Source organism: Hemiscyllium ocellatum, chromosome 14, assembly GCF_020745735.1.
Source record: "Hemiscyllium ocellatum isolate sHemOce1 chromosome 14, sHemOce1.pat.X.cur, whole genome shotgun sequence".
In the NCBI taxonomy this organism is placed as follows: Eukaryota; Metazoa; Chordata; class Chondrichthyes; order Orectolobiformes; family Hemiscylliidae; genus Hemiscyllium; species Hemiscyllium ocellatum.
Genome location: NC_083414.1, coordinates 46286679 through 46311519, shown reverse-complemented (window position 1 = coordinate 46311519; position 24841 = coordinate 46286679). Strand labels below are relative to the sequence as shown.

At 40.7% G+C, this 24841-nt stretch overlaps 1 protein-coding gene across 1 annotated transcript in view; it reads left to right on the top strand.

The window, feature by feature from the left end:
• The window catches only part of LOC132822487 (chemokine-like protein TAFA-4), a 220941-nt gene that overhangs the window by 26335 nt on the left and 169765 nt on the right, over positions 1-24841 (top strand). The window contains exons 2-3 of the mRNA XM_060835863.1: positions 2372-2485; positions 7322-7437. Of these exons, the coding sequence (XP_060691846.1) occupies positions 7323-7437 (115 nt within the window). The 5' untranslated portion in view covers positions 2372-2485; position 7322. The remainder of the gene's footprint in view (positions 1-2371; positions 2486-7321; positions 7438-24841) is intronic.

Genomic DNA, 24841 nt, shown 5'->3' with positions numbered 1-24841 from the left:
CTAACTGGGAGAAAAAAGGCATCTAGCTGCAGAGAGAGAAAAGTTAGCAGATAGGTGAGTTTGAAATCCTGCATGAATAAATAAAGATGTGAAAGTCAAATGGGAGAGGAACTCTTCTCTTTCTGCTTCTTTTGCCAATGGAATAGATCTCTGAAACTGTGGAGCTACAGAGCAGGAGTTGACAACAATGATGCTTCTCTTTCTAATTAATATTTACAAGTTTTCGAGAACAATGCCCTTTGCCTTTAGTTAAATATTTCAATGTGTTACTTATAGATAGCTCAGAGTAGTGGGGCTATGAATGCTGCAAATTTGATTTCAGAAATATTCTACTCTAAGAGGGAATCCTTGTCAATTAAAAATATTTAAAATGGATTCTGTATTTACTAACATACATGTCAAATCCTGAATTGCTTACCTCAGCTTATGGATAAATTAAATCAAATTTCACTTATGGATAAATTAAATCAAATTTCACATGCAGCTAAAGATATCATACACACTCAAAGTGTAATATAAAGACTTCAATTCACTTTAAACATTTAGCATCAAATGTATAATGAAATATATAGGCAATATAATCAAATAATTGATCTGCCGATCTATTAAGTAAAATTTAGATCTGCTGTAATGACCTGACCAAGATTTTCTATAGAATTTGTCTTCCAGTTGATTTTACTAAATTGACATTCTTGACTACTTTTCTCATCTGTGATTGTTTGAAAACAGCAGATAAAAGTGGAACTTTTGAAAGCTATAACAATGACAAACGCATCATATAGATTCTTATAATGGATATACAATTAATTGACACTTTTGGTGAAAGGAAATCTTTGCTCCAGTATTGATTCATTCTCTCTGTAAACTGGAACAGGAAAATCGCTTGCACTGGCAGAACTCCAAGCATCAATGGAACTGACTCACAAATGGTTGAACTAGTGAAATCATACGTTTATGATAAAATTTCCTTAGCTAGAGGGCATAAACAGCTGTGAAATACATTTAGTAATATGTTGACTGAAGGAAATTAAAGAGTCGGAAGTCAACCTGAAACTGAGAACTCCAATGTAAGGAAGTTGGCTTCAGAATGTTGGAGGGAAAAACAAATGACTGAGTCTGCAGTTATTTTAGACAGAGACTGGGACAATGTAGATCTTAACCTTAATGAGAGTTGAAAATTAGTGCATTTAGCAGGTCATAAGGAATTATGGTTGTACAGGAGGTTTTCTTGATTTTTTAAAAATTTAATCGTATTCATTCATTGGATAATTGAACACAAATTACACAAATTATGCAATTTTTATTATGTCTTTCATTCTGCAATTTTTTCATTTTATAGAAAAAACAAGAATATATATTCAAATGTCAAACAAAGGAAGTTTCCAATTCATATGCTGTCACATGTTTTGGAGGGTTGAGCTACAGGGAGAGGCTGAATAGGCTGGGGCTGTTTTCCCCGAAGTGCCGGAGGCTGAGGGATGAATTTATAGGGGTTTATAAAATCATGAGTGGCATAGAGAGGGTAAATAGACAAGGTTTTTTCCCTGGGGTGGGAGAGCCCAGAACAAGAGGGCATAGTTTTAGGGTGAGAGGCGAAAGATATAAAAGGGGCCTACGGGACAATGTTTTCATGCAGAGGGTGTTGCTTGTATAGATTGAGCTGGCAGAGGAAGTCATAGAGTCATAGAGATGTACAGCATGGAAACAGACCCTTTGGTCCAACCCGTCCATGCTGACCAGATTTCCCAACACAATCTAGTCCCACCTGCCAGCACACGGCCCATATCCCTCCAAACCCTTCCTATTCATAAGTGGTAGTGGCTGGTACGATTATGAAATTTAATAGGCGCCTGATGTAGTTAGATACAGGCCAAATGCTGGCAAATGGTACTACATTAATTTAGGATATCTGGTCGGCATTGATGAGTTGGACTGAATGGTCTGTTTCCGTGCTGTACAGTTCTATGACTCTATGACTATAAGTTAGTCCTAGGTTAAAGTGAGTCCTAATTTATCAAAGGTCCTTACAGTTATACCACAGACCCACTGTTAAAGACATTTTATCATTGTTTGGACAGAGGTGCCATTCAACTGAAATATGTATGATTTCCTCCATTTCTCATTTGGAATGCACTCTTTCCACTTCTGCATTATCTAGTCCGATAAAGAGTTAAAATCAAAATCAACAAGATTAGTTAAGTCAAGTGGCTTTTGAAAACAGACTGCTAGTTTTCAGAAATTAGTGGCACTTTGCTGTATTGTTAAGTTTAAGTTTTAATCATAAATTGTGAATTTCAGACTTTTTCCCAATGATTTTAGCAGCCCTCGAGGTCAAAAAGAAGTCTAGAACTTGTTCTTTTTTTCTTGACAGCTTCCAATGAAGAGGGGCTGAGCAGAGGCGTATAGGAATGCTCCTGGTGTATATCTGCTGGGAATCTGGACCCAAGAAGAATATGGTGAAATAGATATTTATCCGAACAGCAAGGTAAGACATGTGATGAAAACTGGTCTGAAGCTGTCAGCAAACTAGGCCATCCATGCTTTGATAAGATAGGGTGACAGTTATCTTGCTCTGAAGGGGAGTAAGGAATCTGTTGGCTTTTTACAGCAAAGGCAGTAGATTCTGAAATAGCATGGTTTGCCAGCCTGTTATCAGTCATTGTTCTTTGTTGTCTTAAAACATATGCATAAAGTGAAAATTACCTTTGGTTATTATGGAATAGAGTAAAACCCAGCACAAGCATGTGATCCTTATGTATGTGATAACAGGTATGTAAACCAAGTAATTATGTTCTGAGGTTTTTGAGAGATTGTTGCATTTAATGCTTTGAGGAAAGGACAACTTGTCATTGAAAATTGAGACTATGTTGCCCCCCTGGATAACAATTGAAAGTACATTAACTAGTGAGGAAACTGCCACTACTTTTCTGGAATCCAACGAGAATGCTCTTCTGACTGTTCTGCTTTGATACTCAGCTGCCAAACATGGTTCGGCCATTTTGGCAATGGTTGTCTTGGCCTTTTCCTGCCATTGCTGCTGTGCTACTTTCATTGCAGGGTCTGCACTGCTTCATGCCAAGAATCTTGTTAAACTGTCTGACTTTATACTGAACCACTTGACAGCTTGGGTAGAAGCGATTTCTACATTGCACTTATGCTGTGGATTAGAAACGTGCTAACCACGTGCATAGCAAACAACGATTTGGAGTCAGTATTTTCTACACTATGTTTGTGATTACCAGCCTATTTCTGACTCATACCTTATGCTGTTGCTGCTTCAGGCAATTCTATCACACTCCTGGACAGAAATTCTTGTGACAGATTGAGACTTCAGGAATCCCACATACAGCATAAAGCAGAATCCTGTGCCCACAACAGTATCAGCATGAGAAAACCACTGTAGGCGGTGAAGGGGAATGGAGAAGATTCCTGTGGAAACTGAATGAAATGGGAGCACAATGCTGATATGACTCGGAGTGCATCAGAATGTTATTAGTTTTGAATTTGAGGGAGAAAAGGGCACACAGTGTACTGTCTGAATAACGATAGGAGAGGCCGGGTGATGCCTGTGTAGACTTGCGTGGAGGGATGGTGGGTTGAGGTGAATGTAAAGTTGAACTGATAAAGGTATGAATCAAATGGCAGAATGAATGAGTGATAAGGGAATGATGGCTAGAATTGAGTGGGCAGTTACTGAGGAGCAGGAGAGTTGAGAGCCACTAGTTGAGGGGGTACTCAGTATTGCTGAGAGGACCAGCTGACAATAGGACTCCGTGCCAGGCAGTCAGAAACTGGATTCTTTGGAACTGCTTGGAACTCTTTCTTGCTGCATTACAGTGTCTCTAAGAAGTAGTTACTGTCTTTTCTATCCTTAACTGAGTATCCTCGTTGGTGATAAAGTTAATAAAATATATAAAAAGATGGCGAGAGTGTGGTGCTGGAAAAGCACAGCAGGTCACGCAGCAACCGAAGAGCACGAGAGTCGACATTAAGATGAAGGGCTTTTGCCCGAAATGTTGACTCACCTGTTCCTCCATTGCTGTGCTTTTCCAGCACCGTACTCTTCACTCTAATCTCCAGCATCTGCAGTCCTCACCTTCTTCATATAAAAAGGTGCAGTATATTAAAGAATAGGGACAAGATAAGAAAGGAGAATAGTAATATAGGAAATGAGGGTCAGAGATTGGCAGAAAGAGAGAAAACCGAGGAATATAACAGACAGCAAGATGTTGCAAAAATAAAGAAAATTGACAAATGAAAAGCACTGTCTGTGAATGCGTGTGGCCGTCTATCACAGCACATTAATTAATAATGCACCTTATAAAAATGTTGTTCATAGGATGCCAGTGTCACTGACTGGGCCAGCATTTATTGCTCATCCCTAGTTGCCTCTGAAAAGGCATGGTGTGCTGCCCTCTTGAATCGCTGCAGTAGGTTTATTGTGAGTGGTACTGTTAGGAAAGGCAGCCAAGGAATTTTGACCCAGCAACACTGAAGGAACATTAAATATAATCTGACAGTCATTACAGAGACATGGCTTCAGGATGACAAGGATTGGGATTCTGAATATTGAGAGATGAATGACATTCAAGGAGAAATAGAAGCTACATAAATGTGCAGAGATAGCACTGTTAATCAGTGGTAGCATCCATGCAATAATTAGAGATGACCTTGGTTCAGGAAATCAGGATGTACCAGAATGGAGATGACAAAAAGTGGTGGGAAGAAGTCACTAGTGGAATTGCTCTACAGACTCTCTAACAGTAACCACAATGTAGGACAAAATATAAAAGTGCTGGATGTAGGTTTGCTCGCTGAGCTGGAAGGTTTGTTTTCAGACATTTCGTCTCCATACTAGACAACATCATCAGTGAGCTTCTGGTTGAGGCTTGTGATATAAAAATGACAAAGGGATGGGGATAATTGTGGGTAACTTTAAAACTGGAAAACAGGAAAACATCAGATTGGTAGCAGGAGTCTGGATGAGGAATGTTTCCAGGATAGTTTCTTAGAATAGCATGTTTTGGAACTGACCTTGAGAGCAGGTTCTATTGGACTTGTTACTGTGTAATGTGATAGAATTAATTAATAACCTCAGAATGAAGGCACCCCGAGGTCGCAGTGATCACAATATCATTGAATTTTGCATCTAGTTTGAAAGGAAGAATATTGGTGCTAAGATTAGTATTTTAAACATTAATAAAGGCAACTGTGCAGGCATGAAAGGTGAACCAGCTGATATTTTGAGGAAGTAAGTGACATTGAAGTTGTTCACTGTGAATACAGATTCAGTCAGGTGGAGGAGAGTAAGAATGATTGGGACAGGTTGGACCTCTGCTTAAGAAGAAATATTTTTCATAATTATCTTTGTGGGGTTGAAAGTGTTCTTTGACTAGTTGCTGGCAGATGCAGCTGATTTGAAACATTTGCTGCTAAAATCCAGGATTTCCTCTGTTGTATTATCATTTTCAGCTGTCACAATACCTAACAAGCATAACCATCCCATCTAATGTTACGACTGGGCATATTAGATCCCAAAGTGAAATCTATCATGATAGATGTTTTAGTTAACTTGGTGGTCATTCACTGAGACACAAGGTCATGGAGTTTCTTTAACAAAAAAGCAAGGTTATTGTGCAAAAGAAAATAATTTAAAATAAGTTTCCATTTATCTGGGTTTTCAAAGCCAAAATTCCAACTCTTAATTATTTAAAACCGAAACCAAACTAAAATTGTTCAATGTTTACACTCCCTATCTTAAACCCTGCAGTATAAATACTCTTCTGTTAATACCCCAGGGGCTTTGTGGTCACTTGTTCCATGACATGCACTGAATTAGGTCAATTCCAGAAATAATTCTCAGACCATTTTTTAACCTTTGACAAAAGTGGCCAACACCTACAAACCATTGGTTGAAATCAGGACTCTAACAACAACATTTTATGTGTCGAATCATATCACTTTCAACTCACAAGTTTAACAGATTCTGGATTAGTGGTGCTGGAAGAGCACAGCAGTTCAGGCAGCATCCAAGGAGCAGCGAAAGTCAGTCCTGTGCGCATAAACCAGTAAGCCACATATGTCAATATCTGAAGAGGTTTTATGCATTTGAATTTAGTTGCTACTGATTTTCACCAACAAAATTCAGCATATATTAAAATTACTGCGTTGAAAATGATAGTATTTATAATGATTAATTGATTGCTACCCAGTGTCAACTTTAAAACTATCTGTTACCTAAATACCACCCACATCCAGTAGCCAGCCAGGCTCTAACACATTCTCCCTGATTAATCATAAGATGATCCTAATAATTGAATAAGAAATAATCATACTCCTCCTATTTTTTCATACCTGATGCCAATAAAGTATATGATTATTGTAGTTAGAGAATGTCCACATATACATTCGTAAGTACCATGTAATTGTTAATGCATCATCAACCAATAAATATGCCAACTTTTGTAATTCATTGGAAGTTAATAAAGTCTTTAATGCAATCATTCCATAGGCTGATTTATACAGGTCCTTTCATTTTTAAGGTCTACATAACACACATTCTCCTCTGTTCTTCAGCCTCCTGAAGGCCTATTAATGGAGGGCCAGTAACTGCCAGGCTGGTGCCTTTCTTTCACCAGTGTGCCAGAAAGCACAGAATGGATGTTTTCCCCTTTCCTGCTGATAAACTAGAGAGCAGAGGGAAGATGTTTTTTCCTGATGATATGATTCTAAAGGAGGAAGGACTTAGAATCATAGGAACCCCAAAGCATGGAAGCAGGCCATTCAACCCACTGAGTCCACAGTGACCCTCTGAGGAGCATTCCACCCAGACCCATGGCCTACCCTATCTCTGGAATTCCCACAGCTAATCCATCTAGCCTGCACATTCCTGGACACCACAGGCACTTTAGCATGTGCTAATTCACCTAATCTGCACATCTTTGGACTGTGGGAAGAAACCCACGCAGATGTGGGGAGAATGTGCAAACTCCAAACGGGCAGTTGCCTGAGGGTGGAATTGAACCCGGGTCCTTGACACTGTGAGGCAGTAGTGCTAACCACTGAGCCACTGTGCTGACTTGCCCTGTGAAGAATAGTGGGTGTGGGCCCAACACATCTGGGCTAGTGCAAGTCACAGTTAACTGCCTAGCCTTTTCTGCGCCATCAGAGAGGTACATTAGTGGTCGAAAAGGTATCATATACACTATGCATTGTCTGAGTGGTTTCTCAATGTCCCCGTTAATATTTCAAATGCTGCTTATCAGTTTCCAAATGACCACGAGTTGTTTTTCACTACTCGTGTTTTTATTCTCTTTGCAAGGATGAGGTTCTGTGCAAAATCGATGCTCCTCACTCACTGGTTGCTGCTCGTCTCCGTGTTAATGCTTTGCTGTAAGTTGCTGTCTGCCTCCAGCCACCACCCAAGGGGACACTCAGGTAAGCAATGACTCTCACTGGATACTTAGGCTGAGTTTCATGTGACTGAATATCATAAACCAACAGACATTTGAGAACGCTTTTATTCTTCATTAAATGTCATGTGTACTCAATGGTACTCAATGGTATTGCAGTTTGTATCTGCTGAATGAAAGCAATCAATCTATTTTTCCAGGTTATATTGATTTTTAATTTCTATACTTGTAACATGATGCCTCTGTGGTGTAAAACAAAATGGCCTTTTGATTGAGAAACCGAGATGAAATACCAAGGCTTGTAGAGATGGGAATGCCAAACCTGAAAGCAGTTGAAAAAAAGGGATTATTCATGTGATAGTTAGATGACACAGAGCTCAGGGTTAAGAATTTTGCAGATACTATAGGGAATTGAAGTATGGAATCTTAATAGTGCAGAATCCTGGGATGAAAGAATTGGAAAAAGGAAATTTTCCTGGATTCTCCATTTTCAGCTCATTCATTTTGAAACTGCTGATTTGTAAGGAGAGAACAGATAACATTAGCCATGTACTGAATTCTGGTGAGAAATTGGTTTGGTCACCTTTTAGAGTTGTATTGTTCGCGCGCGCGCGTGTGTGTATTTTTGCAACCATCATCAAAAGGACTTTTTAACTTCAGCGACTCTCGACCAGGATAGATTTGAAATGCTGGACCACAAACAAAAAGTGCTGAAGGAACTCAGCAGGTCTGGGAGCATTCATGAAGAGAAAAACAGAGCTCACTTTTCGAGTGCAGTTGAAAAATAGTTATATTTATGCTGACTGTTTGGGGGAGGCAGGGGTGTTGGTGGAGGTATCTGAACTGGGAGAAAGTGAGGACTGCAGATGCTGGAGTTCAGTGTCAAAAAGTGTGGTGCTGGAAAAACACAGCAGGTCAGGAAATATCCAATAAGCCCTTCATCAGGAATGTGGTGTCTTAACTAGCTGATTGTGCAGACCTCAGGGGTACCTGGAGTGGAGGTTATCCGGAGCAGGTCTGTGCCAATTCCAGAGCTCAAGTTGACCCATTAACTGGGATTTTGAATTTTTCCATATCCATTCTTGGGTCTGAGGATCGGTACTGCTTAAATGCCAAACTACTTGTATCTAAAAGCACATACAAATTAGTTGCAGGAAAATCTTCACCTCATCTGTCTCAAACAGGAGATCTTACTTATGAACTAAGATCCAAAGTTCTCTCAGAAGGAGAATTATCCTTTCAAGTAATCTCAAGATATTATGTACCTCAATAAAATCACTTCTCATTTTTCTAAACTGCAATAGATACAGGCCCAACCTTTCCATGTAAAACACCACTGTTATTCCAACCAGTTAAGTGAATCTTCTCTGAGCTACTTTTAAGTACATCACATCCATGTCCAACGGTTGCTTGTTACTGCATAGTTTCATAGTAATAGAAGCAGGAGTAGGCCATTTGACCCATCAAGCCTGCTCCACCATTCATTAAGATTACGGCTGATCTATCCATCATCTCTGCTCCTCTTACCTGCATTATCTCCATAACCCTTAATTCCCTTACCATGCAAATACCCATCCAAGCGTGCCTTGATTATATTTAATAAAGCTGCCGCTACTGCTACCATGGGCAGAGAATTCCATAGAATCACTACTCTCTATGAAAAGCAGTTCCTCCTCATCTCTGTCTTAAATCTACTCCCTCTAATCTTGAGGCCATGTACCCTGGTTTTAGTCTCACCCACCAGCGGAAACAACTTGCCTGCCTCTATCTTATCTATCCCATTTCATAATTTTATATGTTTCTATAAGATCTCCTTTCATTTTTCTAAGTGAGTACTGTCCCAGGCAGTTCAACCTCTCCTCATTGGATAACCGCTCATCTCCGGAGTCAACCTAGTGAACCTCCTCTGCACCACCTTCAAACCAGCATATCCTTCCGCAAGTAAGGAGACCAGAACTGTGCACAATACTTTCAGGTGCGGCCTCACCAGCACCTTATACAATTGCAGCAGAATCTCCGTGCTCTTATATTCAATCCCTCTAGCAACGAGAGGCAATATTCCATTTGCCTTCTTGATTACCTGGTGCACCTGCAAATCAACTTTTGGCAATTCATGTACTTCCTCAAGGAACTTCAGTAAATTGGTTGAACATGATTTTCCTTTCTCAAAACCATGTTGACTGCCCGATTTCATTAGGATTTTCAAATATCCTGTTTTTAATTTCCTTAATAATAAATCCAACAATTTTGCGGTGGTTTGTAGCTTGGCCTTCACCTCATTTTCTCAGAGTCAAGGTCCCTCAAGCCTCTGCAGATGCAGTTGTCTCGGATTACACTGTTGGTCCCACATTTTCCAGTTGCAAAACATCACCTGCCCTTTTATCTTTACACGATATTTCCTTTATGAAAGATTTTCTTTAAAATGGTTCATTCTGCTTCTGCTAATTGGAAAGGTTGATGGTAAATGAACCATGCAGTTAAATCAGAAATAAGATGCGGAAATAAACCTGAAATCAGTTATTTGTTTGTGAGAAAATAGTTCACTCAAATGCATTGATGTGAATTGATGCTAATATCTAATTAGTTTGCTGTTGGATGTGTATAAATAAAATTTAATCAGTTAAGAAGTTAATCATTTCTGATTTAAGAGTCCCTATACCATCCTTATTATTTTGCCAAGTAATATCTTCTGTGAGGCTTTAAGAAGCTGTTCAATTTTGACTAAAGGTTTAATCCTTTAATAAAAACATTTGTATGAAATTTTTTTTGCATATCACTGCTAAATTTTCACTGGATTAAGACCTGCAATGGCAAGTTGTCTTGTGAGTACAGCTCGGACAAGCTGGCCTTGTGTCTGCCAGAGTTTAGAAGTATAAGTGGTGACTTATTGAAACATGGAAATGGAAAAGTTGTTTCCTCTTATGGCAGAACCCAGAATTCGGGGTTATTGTTTAAAAATAAGGTGTTTCTTATTCAAGGTAGCATTGAGGAGAGGGCTGCGGAATTTATAGGGGCCTGAATAATGTGGGCTATAGCAAGAAATGTGGCAGAATTGCGCAAGAGGTTTAGCAAGTCTTATCTTAACATTGGAACCGCATCTTTTAACTATGCCAAGGTTTCGGGTTTGGATTCTCACTAGGAAGCAGTGAGTTACCTCTGGGGGGGTGGGGGAGGGGGGGGAGATTTTTACTTGTTAATGACCTTATGAATTGCAAATCTCACCTCATTAATATGCTGCATTCAATAATGCTAGCTGCCTCAAGCAAACTTGATGTAAACATTTCTGACATTGAAGTCACCTTCAGTTCACTGCTCATTCCAAAGGACGTTCATGTCAGACACCAGACATCACCATCTCAGGGCATTCTCAGTTGGCACCAGCCATTTGTGTCAATGGATATTGGCATCCTACATGTGCCAACCTCATAATCACCCTCTTGGCACATCTTCAATCCATCTATGATCTACTTCTGGAATTTAATGCTGTGTTGTAGTTGTAATGCTGAAACAAGGACACTCCACACTCAGGGAGATGCTCACAACTAGACTGGGGTTCACCTCTGGGATGTATGCTTCCTGTAATAGTGCTCACTCACTCTGACCCAACCTGCATGCTCCCTGGGTCTTTGCCATCTGCTGCCTTTTTGCACCTTACTTCTCAGCTGTAAACACCAAGCTCCCAGGACTGCTGCATTGCCATGCTGTTTCGCACAGACTCAAAGCCAGCAAGTACTGTCATGGGTGCCAGCATTCCTCAGTCAGACCAAGGGAGATGGTCTTCACTCAGGGTGTCCTTGCATAGTAACTCAAGGATAACCTCCGATACTGGTCCAGCAGTTTCAACGCAGTTTGTCAGTTGTTTGAAGTGGTCAGAATCCAGATGCTCTCCCCATAAACTGAGGAGCAAATGTGGGGCTGTCCTCCACCCTTTTTAAATCTCTGCAATTTAAGGCAGAAGGAGCTAGATTCTTGTCAGGAAGGGAGTGAATGGTTGTCGGAGGTAGGTGGGAAGTAATCAGATCATCCCTGATCGTATTGAATGGTGAAACAGGTTTGAGCACTGAGTGGAAAAGTGTGGCGCTTGAAAAGTACAGCAGGTCAGGCAGCATCTGAGGAGCTAGCGAGTCAATGTTCTGGGCATAAGCCCTTCACCTTGAGCATTGAGTGGCCTACTCCTGCTTTTAATTTGTATGTTTGTTCAACAGAGGTGTGTCCCAAATGCAACACTAATTCAAACATAATTTTCATAAGAACAAACTTTAAAGGGTTCAGAAAAGATTTAAAAGGATGTTGCCAGCAAGTATGACTGTGTCTTGGCTGATGCTAATTCAGCTTCCTCATGTTAACCCCTCATTAGCTCCCTCCTGAGCCATATACCAATCCTCAACCAAGAAAGGGCACCAGATCAGTCATTGGAGAGTCTGAGCTGTAGGGAAAGGCTGAATAGGCTGGGACTATTTTCCCTGGAGCATTGGAGGCTGAGGGGTGACCTTATCGAAGTTTAGAGAATCATGAAGGGCATGGATAGGATAAATAGATAAAGTCTTTTTTCCCAAGGTGTGAGAGTCCAAAATTAGAGGACATATGTTTAAGGTGAGAGGCGAAAGATTTAAAAAGGACCTAAAGGGCAACTTTTTCGTGCAGAGGGTGATGCGTGTATGGAACAAGCTGCCAGAGGAAGTGATGGAGACTGATACAATTACAACTTTTAAAAGGCATCTGGCTGAGTACATGAATAGGAAGAGTTTAGAGGAATATGGGCCAAATGCATGCAACTGGAACTCAATTTATTTAGGATATCTGCTTGGTGTGGATGAGATAGACTGAAGGGTCTGTTTCCATGCTGTGTATCTCTGTAACTCGAAAAGAATTTGTAATGAATAAAATAGTCAGCAGAGGGCACCATAAGATTACAAATGCTTAGCACCACTGCCAATTCATTGTTGATGGCACCCCAGAAAAGACCAACAGAAGCTTGCTTGAGTGTGTCCAATATCAGAGTCTATTCACTCTCTATGTATTCTTCTTCCGTATTTTTCTTTTCTAAAGTCTTGAACTGTCAGAAGCCTGTGAGGTGGTCTGTTCACAGTCTCTGAGTGGAATTCCCTGGAACTCTTGTCGGGAATGTATGAACTGGTCATGAATTTATTTTCTTCACTTGAAGATAATAGCCAAACCTCATTCACTGTTCCCCTGCTGGCTTTAACACGAAGGGAGATTCATCATATGTGGAAATCACATGCGCAAACCTGCCTGCAGCACCCAGTGGTGTTATGCACAGACAGGGGTGTACTGATCAAATACTCTGTCACCAGATAATGACTATTTGTTAGGTCTCCACGGAAAAAGAAACAATTGAGGCAAATTGAAAATTACAATTGGGAATTTATGTATGTCTTATCTCCTTATGCGTGTTTTTCTTTGAATATCAGAACCAGTATCCTGTCTTTACTACAATTAGGAGAAAGTGAGGACTGCAGATGCTGGAGATCAGAGCTTAAAAATGTGTTGCTGGAAAAACGCAGCAGGTCAGGCAGCATCGAAGGAGCAGGAGAACCGACGTTTTGGGCATGAGCCCTTCTTCAGGACTAAATATTCTACAATTAGTGTCACTTTAACATTTACGTTTGTTATAATGGGAATATCTTGTGCGTTTATTAATGCTGGGACCTTGTTTTAACTAAAAGGAAGCAGACAGAGACAATGAGCAGACGTTAATGATATGATGCTTTTTCTGGCATTGTTTTATATTTGGCTTTAAACATTTCGGACTGGTGCCCTGTGCCCTGTGTCTCACAGTGTTGTGGGATATGGATTCATACTTGTGATTGCCCACATAGTGAGTTTCAATCTGGGCTGTAGTGCTGGGGCATTGTGAAGGTGAGGTGTTGCAGGAAATGCAGGAGAGCTGGTAGCTAAGCCAGCCTGTAATAAACCTCTCACGGGTGATTGAAAAGCGGTGTTGGCAGAGGCTAGGGAGCAGATCTGGTGCCCTTTCCTGGACGAGGATTGGTATATGGCTCAGGAGGGAGCTAATGAGGGGTTAACATGAGGAAGCTGAATTAGCATCAGCCAAGACACAGTCATTAATCGAGGATGCCTCAGTGATCCTGTCAGTTCAACTTTAATGTGCATTAATTCAGTTCCATCATACTGTCAGGCTCACTAGCTCTTCCAAATCAAGTGTCTTGATTATGGCATCAACGCTCATCGTTACAACAAATGCATCACACAATCGTCAGCCGAGATCAACAAGAGAAATTTAAAGCTGCTCTTTAAAAAGTTTCACTTTAATAGAAATACTGATAACTCATCTTTAACGTATTTTGTGAAGGCAATTATTAAAATGATTGGATAATTCACATTAAATATCAGTAACATTAATTTTATTGTGTTTGGAAGGCTATTTTTGAACCTTAGTGGATAACTTACTGATAGGAAAACTAAGCCAGAAGCATGTCATTTTCTCTTCATATAACAAAGGTTTCAATTAAAGTGTATAAGAGGTCCAATGAAAATAAAGATAGTCTTCAAGATGAGAGTTATGCCAGTTTGGGATTAGATGAACTCTGTATGGTTCACTGTTTCTACCTTAGTTTGTTCAATAGGTAGAAATCTTTGAGTGAAACCAGTCCAAATCAGGGCAGTTAAATTGTGCACCAATAGTTTCCAGCATAAACCCTCCTGTATATAAATTGGTATTTACTCTTTGGAACATATTTACATTTTTTTTAACCAATATAATTGAAGGGTCCAGCAATTCTATAGATTGCCCTGGGCAGAAATAACTCTGACTCCCTAGCACTTTTAGTCTGGCTTTTACACGCAAGTTGACATTGACTATGTCATGCTGGATAGGTCAGAAATGTTGTAAAGTGAACAGAGCTTGCATCTGAAATTAATATCACCCGCATAGCTTCAGTTTAGAGTCATAGAGTCATACAGATATATAGCATGGAAACAGACCAGATATCCTAAATAAATCTAATCCCATTTGTCAGCATATCCTTGGCCCATATCCTTCTAAACCCTTCCTATTCATATACTCATCAAGATACCTCCACCATTTCCTCTTGCAGCTCATTCCATGACGCAACACCCTCTGTGTGAAAAAGTTGCCCCTTAGGTCCTTTTTAAATTTTTCCCCTCTCACTTTAAACCTAAGCCCTCTAGTATTGGACTCCCCATAACTGGTGAAAAGACCTTGTCTATTTACCCGATCCATGTCCCTCATGATTTTATACACCTTTACCAGGTCACCCCTCAGCTTCTGTCGCTCCAGGGAAAATAGCCCAGACTATTCAGCCTCTCCCTACAGCTCAAACTCTCTGACCCTGGCAACATCCTTGTAAATTGTTTTTGAACTGTTTCAAGTTTCAGAACATCCTTCCTATAGCAGGGAGACAAGAATTACATGCAGTATTTCCAATAGTGGCCTAACCAACGTCTTATATAGATGCAGCACGACCTTCTAAAAATAGAATGAATAGCTGCTAGGTCCTAATGCTCATAATATTTAAGAAGTATTTAAATGCTCATTTGCGATGCCAAAGCGATGAGCCAAGTGCTGGAAAATGGGATTGGAATAGTTAGGTGGTTGTATTTGACTAGCCTGGATGAGATAGGCCAAAGGGCCTGTAATTTTCTACAGCGCTCTGACTTCTTGATACTTCGATCTCACCTGTAAACAGAAACAGACATGCACAAAGTGAATGTGAAACAAGTAGCCCAAACTATGTATTTACAATCATAAACTGATTTTAGATACTCATTTTTTTTTGAAGCTGATGTAAAGAATATTTCCTAAAACTGTAACCAATTATCTAGGCAAATAAATATAAGCAAGGAAAATGCATGTGTGTTTATTTCAATATTAAAATATCTATCTGTACACCTAGTATCATACATCGGATGTACAATTAGTTTAACTGCTTTCTAGTACAGCCCTATCCTGAATATCACTATAACATTTTTGATATGAATGTCGTTAGTGCTGAATTGCTGAGTTTCATTTCTTTGTTGGTCCAGTCACATATTATCAATCTCCAGAGTAAATGGCTGAAATTCTCTGTTTTTTCTTCCACATCAGCAATGTGACCTTTGCAAGAGCTCCATATGAGCCCTGCATAATGCAGAGAAACTGGCAATTGCTGTTCATTTTACTCTAAGCGCAGCCACCTAATGGATATCTCTTCCAAACCAGCCTATACTGCCTTTGCTGAAATACAAAGTACAGGATTGCTTTTATGAACACGGACATATAAATTATATTAGTACTTTAGTAAATTATTTAATGTTTAACTGGTATTTTCATGTCACTGATACAGCTTCTATTTGAGGCATTAATATTCTTAACTCACTTCACTCTGACAGTAAATGGGTTTTAAGTGAATGCCCCTGAGTTCACCTCCTCATTTGTTGTGAAATGATTAGAGCGCCAATTCAAAAGGAGAGAGAAATTGAAAATAAATACCAAAAGGAATAATATTTTTAGCTTGCCTGACTGTGGTTTCTCAAAACATTTGAAGTGGTTGTGAATTATGGTTTATTTATTTTTCAACCAATATGCTGGGTCCAGAGAGAGCAAAGCAAGTGGAAGAACTGACTGACAACATTTCTGTATAATGAAATGTTGTGTGCATAGCACACATCTTTCATTGACAACATTTATCTGGAAACGTGATCTCATCTGAAACTCTGCTTACTTCTATTTTAAAGTGCACCAACCTCTACACCAATCACCTCTGTGCTTACTGGCTACGTTGCCTCCTGGTCCACCAAAACCTCAAATTTAAAATCTCGTCATGATCTCAATATGTGCTACAATACTTTAAGAACTCAACATTCCTCTATAACTCTGAAAAAGAGTCACAATGGACTTGAAATTTTAACTGTGTTTGTTTCTCCACAGATGCTGTCTGACCTGTTGATTATATCCAGCAGCCTGTTTTCTCTAGAATTTAGATGTTTAAGGAGTAATTTAGTTGAAGTCTTCAAGGTATTAATAGGAAAAGAGAGAGTAGGTAAAGACAAACTGTTTCCACTGGATGAGGACTTTAGAACTAGGGGGCATATTTTGCGACTTAGGGTCGGACTTGTCTGGCTTTGTTGCACTTGGCACTGCATCACAATCTTGCTAAAGGTGATGTTCCTCATACATGATGTCCTCATCACCCTCCTGAAGTTAGGATGTGAATTACTCACTGCAGGATTCCTAGCTTCTGATCTGCTCTCATAGCCTCTGTATTTATATCGTGAGTCCAGTTCAATGTCTGTTCAATGGTCACCCCAGTATGTTGATACTCTGAGATTTACTGAAGGTAACACCATTAAATGTCATGGGGGGAGGGTTACATTATCTCTTATTAGAGAGTTGTGTGGCATGAATGTTACTTGTCACTTTACAGCCTAAGCATGGATCTTGTCCTGGTCTTCCTTCATTTGGACATAGACTGCTTTAGTATGTGACATTCTGCAAATTATACTGACATTTTGCAATAGTTAGTGAACAATTTGATTTCTGACCTTATGATGGAAAGAAGGTCATTGATGAAGCAGCTGAACATGGGTTGGGCCGAGGACACTACCCTGAGGAACTCCTGCAGTAATGTACTGGAGATGAGATGACTGACCACAAACAGCTATGTGTCAGGTATGATTCCAACCAGCAGAGAGATTCCCTCCAATTCCCATTGATTCTAGATTTAGTACAGTCTCTTGATGCCACTCTCATCAAATGTAGCCTTGATATCTAGGGCAGCCAAACTCACGTCATCTCTGGAACCTAGTTATTTTGTCCATGTTTGAACCATGGCTGTAATGAGGACAGAAGCTGAGTGATCTTAGCAGAATCCAAACTGTGCATCAGTGAGCAGCTTATTTCTAAGCACATACAGCTTGATAACACTGTCGATAACATCTTCCGTCACTTTACTGATGGTTGAGAGCAGATTGGATAGGAAATGGCTAGGTTGGATTTGACCTGCTTTTTTGTATATAGGACATGCCAGTGCAATTTTCCACATTGTTGGAAGATGCCAGAGTTGTAGTTGAATCGGAATAATTTGACGAGAGGTGAAGCAATGTTTATTCCGTACTATTATCAGAACGATGTCAGGACCCATTATCTTTGCAATATTCAATGCTTTCTGCCATTTCCTGATATATATTGTGTAAGGTGAATTAGATTGACTGAAGTGCAAAAACAGGCCCTTCAGCCCAATAAGTCCACACTGACCCTCTGAAGAGCAACCCACCCATACGCGTTCCCCTACACTTAATACTACAGGCAATTTAGCATGGCCAATTCACCTAACCTGCACCTAACCCACGCAGACACGAGGAGAGCGTGCAAACTCCACACAGACAGTTGCCTGAAGCGGGAATTGAACCCAGGTCTTTAGTGCTGTGAGGCAGCAGTGCTAACCACTGTGCCACCATGCCACCCACAGTCTGCCCTGGAGAAGTCTGGTATCTGTGATGCTGGAGACTTCTGGAGGAGAATGAGAAGAATAATCTACTCAGCAATTCTGACTGATGATTGTTGCAAATGCTTACATCTTATCTTTTGTACTGATGCGCTAGGTTCCCCATCATTGAGGATGGTGATATTTTTTGGAGCTTCCTCCTCCTGCAGTGAGTTGTTTAAGGTGTCTACCACCTTTCACAGCAGGATTGTAGAGCTTAGATCTGATCCACTTGTTGTGGGATCGCTTAGCTCCATCTATCTCTTGCTGCTTCTGCTGTTTGGCACACAAGAAGTCCTGTTTGATAGCTTTGCCAGGTTGATACATCATTTTTAAGTCCTGCTCCCGGTATGCCCTCCTGCACAGTTCATTGATCTAGTGTTGATCCCCTGTCTTGATGGTCATAGGAGGGTGGGAAATATGCTGGGCTGTGAGGTTGCAGATTTTGTTGGAATATGATTCTGTTGTGCTGATGGCCACTGCATCTTATGGGTATCCAACCTTGAGTTGCTAAATCTGTTCATAGGCTATTCCATCTCTCATGGTGATGGTGCCATATAACATGATGGATTGACCGAACATGTGTCCAATCTTGATGCAGCTCCCTGATTGACTTAACTGAAGTAATTTTAAGATGGACAGTGGGCCAATCCTTGAACTTTAATGATATGACCATGACCACTCTAAGTGGCCAACTGATTGTGTCCAGGCCCTTTGACTGATATAGGTCAATACTCTTGACTTTTTGAAATTTCATTCATGGGTCACGAGTGTCACTGCCTAGGCCAGTATTTATTGTCCATCCCCGGTTGCCCTGGAGAAGGTGGTAGTGAACTGCCTTCTTGAAATGCTGCAGTCCCTATTAAGGAGGGAATTCCAAGGTTTGAAATTATCAACACCGAAGGAACAATTACATATATCCAGTTCAGGTTGGGAAAACTTGTGAATGACTAAAATAAGAACGATCAACAAATCTGTGTTAACCGAACGGTGTTGAGCAATGCTGATGTACTCAAGATGAAGTAGAATTAACTAAACTGATTTAGATGCCACTGCTGCCTTTGAAGTTGCTTGGACAATGTTTCTTTTTAAAGCCATATTCTCCTCTGGGTCCAGGCAAAAAAAAAGTTGAGTTTGCCGTTTACCTTAAAATCAAATCCAAAATTGAGGTGGAACGTGCCGTGTGCATGTTATGTCTGCCTTCATGAACTATCTGATGCATTTACTTTCTATGTTAATCGCTTTCATGATATAGTTTATATTCTGGTATCAGAGCCACTGGTGTTTGTTTGCTTATCTAAAATGGGGATCATGCGATGTTTCTATTTCCTCATTCCTGAAGAAGGGCTTATGCCCGAAACATCGAATTTCCTGTTCCTTGGATGCTGCCTGATCTGCTACGCTTTTCCAGCAACACATTTTCAGATCATGCGATGTTTGCCCAAGTCTCTCATGAGTTGCATTTTACAGCATTTTATATATGTTGTGTTTGAGACATCAACAATTACATTTCTGTTGTAATATTGAGACCACATTGGATTCTCATTACATTTTCATTGTATTGTTGAAAGAAGGGAAACCTTGCAAGATCAATGCAAGGAATATAAGTTAAAACAAATGGATTTTTTTCACATACCAATATTATCCGGAACGACTGTGCATCAGCATGACAAATGTTTATGCCCTCAAGGTATTTTTAAGCACTGACTAATGAGTTAATTATCAATGACGGCTGCTTTTATTATGTAGGGAGATAATGGGCAGGATTTTATAGGAGCCTGTATAGAATGGGCTATGGTGAGAAATGTGGTAGAATTACATGCAACATCCCACGAGCGCCTGGCTTCACTATGGAAATAACTCACTGCATTTTTAAAGTATTGAGCATCAAGGGAAGGAATGGAGAGTTGCCTATTAATGGGGATTATTAATTGTTAACAGTCTTATAAAGTGAGTAATTCACCTGAATAACATGCAGCTTTCCACCCTACCCCTCACTGCGAGGAAACTAGATGTCAGAATGGAAACGACCTGGTGACTTCCGCTTGCTACAAAGGCTGCTTGTCACCTCCATGTTGAACATGGGGCAGCAAACCTCCTGGGGCATGTTCCATGGGCGCTGGACACAACAACTTGCTATCTGACATGTGCCAGCCACTAAGACACATCTCCAATCCATTTAAAGTATGAAACAAATGAGAATTCCGGAGAAAATTAGCAGGACGGGCAGCATCTGTGGACAGAAAGCAGAGTTAGCATTTCAAGTCCAAGGACCCTTCTTCAAGACTGATGAACTCCGTTCTGAAGAAGGGCCACTAGAAATGTTAACTCTCCTTCCCCTCCACATACGCTGCCAGTCCTGATAAAGTTCTCCAGCATCCACATTCTTTGTTTTATTTTACCATTTACATATGCTTCTATACTTCAATGCTGCTGCACCTCAGGTGAAACAGCAATTTTTGTAAAGCTACAGCAAAGACACTTTGTGTTCAGGGATAGACACCAGCTCATGGGTTGATCCAGACTGCCTCTCCAACTTATTCTCTTTCTGTCATAGTAGTCACTCACTCTGAGCATACCTGGATGCTGACAGCATTCCTTCCTTGTGTTTCCTGCCCTTTGCCTCTCTGCCAGAGATACTAAGCTCACAGTTCTGCTGTATTGCCTTACAGTATAGCAAGCTTAAAGCCAGTAAGCTCGTCATGGTTGTCAACAGTCCTCAATCAAGCCAAGCCTTCAGTGAGGGAGTAGCAGCACAGAAAGTTGTGATGAGTTAAATTTAGGACAACTCACTACTTGTGTTGACTCTTTCTGCCCTACTGTATGATCTTTTCCTCCTGGAATGGAAGACATGCAGATGTTAAGATTAGATTTCCTATAGTGTAAGAACTTCAGCCCAACAAGTCCACACTGACCCTCCAAAGAGTAACCCACCCAGACCCATTTCCCTCTGACTAATACACCTAACACTGTGGGCAATTTGGAACAGCCAATTCACCTGACCTGCACATCTTAAGGGAAATGAAAGTGGTTGGACAGCTGTTATTTTCACTGAAGGCCGGAGGTGCCCTGGATGAGTGAGTAGGCAGCATAGAGGGCATGCAGTGTTCATGCAGTCAGGGATGGGATGAGTGACAGGGAGAGGGAGAGTGGTAGAGCATGAGCTTTGGTGGGAGGTGGGTACAGTAACAGAGAGAGAGCAAAGTTTGAGGTAACGGAGAGAGGATGGTGGCACATATGCTGGCAAAGTGGAGAAGATTGTTGACCATCTTCCAGCAATGCTGCGGTTTACTGCTGAGACTGCATTGTCCCGGGTGGAAACACATTATGAGGCAGGCATTGGCTGGTGCCATGGCCTCCAATGTCCTGTCCAGTAGGACTTCCATGTCCCTACTTACAAAGCAGGGTGCCAAATGTGTGCCATTTTCAAGGCAAATTTCTGGAAACAGACAACAGGCTTTTGAAGGTAGCATTGACCCAAGGATGCCTGTCAGTTCCCAGATGTCCCAGCAGTTGTGAGCTGTTCCTGAAATGGTGGATGGTAAGATGGGGCTAGAATCGGGTGAAAGGAGTACAATGGAACCAGAATAGTAGGTAATGAGGTGAGTTTGATAAGATATGGTGAGAGATCTTGCTAGAAATTCTCCAAAAACCTGACAAAACTGACAGTCAAAAAAGCGCAAGATTCATCCCCTGACAACCAACTTGCAACTATACCGTTTTATAGTCTGAAATGAATAATAGGTTGGTGTATGTTCAGCATATTGATTGAGGGAGGAATGTTGATCAGGACAGTGTGATTGCTTCCTGCTCTCCTTTGAATTGTGTTGTGAAATTTCTTACACAAATTTGCACAGACAGACAGGACCCGTTCAAGTGCATAGGAACGGTTAGACACAGCAAGTGCCTATTTGTACAATATCAAAAACAATAAAGCTAAAAATACATTCACTGGAGGGTAAAATACCCTTTTAGGAATACATTTTTTTATTGCTTTAAAAGTGACTGGGGTTATATCAAATGGTCTTCCTTAGTTTTTCACAACATGAGATTGGTTCAATTAAGATTCATGCAAACTGATTTTCAATTGCCTGTGGGATCTCCAAAGTCTTGTCATAACATCCCTCCTTAAGACATCATCATTTTTGTTGAACTATAACATTATTTTTTTCAGTGGTGTTACGCATCTGCATCCCTTTCTTCAAACACCGTGCTTCCATACAAAGTGTACAATATAATAGCACCCTATCTATTTTGTATGTGTTTTGTTACAAATAGAACAATTAGAAAGAAGAACAGAAAATTCTGGAAGTCCTCAATAGGTTATATAACCTCTCTGGAGACAAACAGAGTTGATATATCTGGTGATAATTCTTTCAATCTGATTAAGGCTTTATAAACACCCTGTATTTCCTTAGATCATTGTTCCTAAAGGGATGTGACAATGAAACCATGATGAAGCTATCCATAAATTATCTGCTTCTTTGACATTCAGTGTTGGATGAGCAGGAATTTCCTCCAATTAAACATTGGGAAAGCTGAAAAGAATATTTTCAGTCCGCATTCCAAACTCACTACCCTAGCTACTGACTCCATGCTTCTTGGCCACAGTCTGTTTACAAATTTTGATGTCACATTTGTCTCCAAGATTAGCTTCCAACTTCACAAATGCATCGTCAGTAAGATCTTCCATTTCAATCATGGACTAATTTCACCCCTGCCTCAGCTCATCTGCTACTGAAACTTTCATTCATGCCATCCTGGAATTGGTCAGCCCAGTTGGCAGGACAGCTGGTTTATGATGCAGAGTGATGCCAACAATGTGGGTTCAATTCCTGCACTGGCTGAGATTGCCATGAAGGACTCTCCTTCTCCCATTACCTGAGGTATAGAACATAGAACGTAGAACAGTACAGCGAAGAACAGGTCCTTCAGCCCTCGATGTTGCCCCGACCTGCGAACTATTCTAAGCTCATCCCTCAACACTATCCCATCATCATCCATGTACTTATCCAATGATTGTTTAAATCTCCCTAATGTGGCTGAGTTAACTACATTGGCAGGTACGGCATTCCATTCCCTTACCACTCTCTGAGTGAAGGACCTGTCACTGACATCTGTCTTAAATCTATCACCCCTCAATCTATAGTTATGCCTCCTCGTACAAGCTGACATCATCATTCTAGGAAAAAGACTTTCACTGTCTACCCTGTATAATCCTCTGATCATCTTATATGTCTCTATCAAATCCTCACTGAGCCTTCTTCTTTCCAATGAGAACAGACCCAATCTCTCAGCCTTTCCTCACAAGAGCTTCCCTCCAGACCAGGCATCATCCTGGTAAATCTCCTTTGCACCTTTTCCAATGCTTCCACATCCTTCAGAACTGTACACAAATTTCCAAGTGCGGCCGCACTAGTGTTTTTAAAGTTGCAGCATGATATTGCAGCTCCGGAATTAATCCTCTATGAATGAAACCTAACACACCGTATGCCTTTTGAACAACACTATCAACCTGGGTGGCAACTTTCAGGGATCTATGTACATGGACTCCAAGTTCCCTCTGCACATCCACACTACCAAGAATCTTTCCATTGACCCAGTATTCTGCCTTACTGTTATTCTTCCCAAAGTGAATCACCTCACATTTAGCCTCATTGAATTCCATTTGCGACCTCTCAGCCCAATTCTGCAGTTTATTCAAATCCTCCTGTAACTTGCAACATTCTTCCACACTGTCAACTACTCCACCGACTTTAATGTCATCTGCAAACTTACTAACCCATCCACCTATGTATAAAAATGACAAACAGCAGTTGTCTCAAAAGAGATCCTGTGGCACACCACTAGTAACCGGACTTCTTGTTGAATATTTTCCATCAAACATCACTCGCTGCGTTCTTTCAGAAAGCCAGTTTCTAATCCAAAATGCTAAATCACCCTCAATCCCATGCCTCTGCATTTTCTCCAACAGCCTACCATGTGGAACCTTATCAAAGGCTTTACTGAAGTCCATGTACACCACATCAACTGCCCTACCCTCACCTACATGCTTGGTCACCTTCTTAAAAAACTCAGTGAGGTTTGTGAGACGTGACGTGCCCTTGACGAAACCATGGTGACTATCTGAAATCAAGTTGTTGCTTGCTAGATGATTATAAATCCTATCTCTTGTAATCCTTTCCAAAACCTTTCCTACAACAGAAGTAAGGCTCACTGGTCTATAATTACCTGGGTCATCTCTAACTCCCTTCTTGAACAAGGGCACAAAATTTGCAATCCCCCAGTCCTCTGGTACTAAACCTGTAGACAATGAACAACTCAAATGTCAAAGCTAAAAGCTCTACTATCTCCTCCCTAGCTTCCCAGAGAATCTTTGGATAATTCCCATCTGGCCCAGAGGACTTGTCTACTTTCACACCGTCGAGAATTGATAAGCCGTCTTCGTAACTAACCATGATCCTTTCTAGTGCAATATCTCGTTTCTCAGTCTTCTCCTCTACAATATTCTTCTTTTCCCGAGTGAAAACTGATGAGAAATGTTCGTTTAGCACCTCTCCGATCTCCACAGATCCACACTCAACTTCCAACTTCTGTCTTTGACTGGCTCTATTCCTACCCTAATCATTCCTTTTATTTCTTACACACCTATAGAAAACCCTCCTGTACACATTGGACAAAAACTGATCCATCTGATATACTAGAGTTATTGCATTTCCAGTCAATGTTGGAAAAGTTAAAGTCCCACATAATGACCACCTTGTTCATTTCACTCCTACCCAGAATCATTTTGCCGATCCTCTCCTCAACTTCCCTGGAACTCTGCAGAGGCCTATAAAAAAACTCCAAGCAGTGTGACCTCTCCACTCCTGTTTCTAACCTCAGCCCATACTACCTCAATAGACGAGTCCTCGTCAAAAGTTCTTTCAGCCACCGTTATACCATCCTGAATGAATAAGGCCA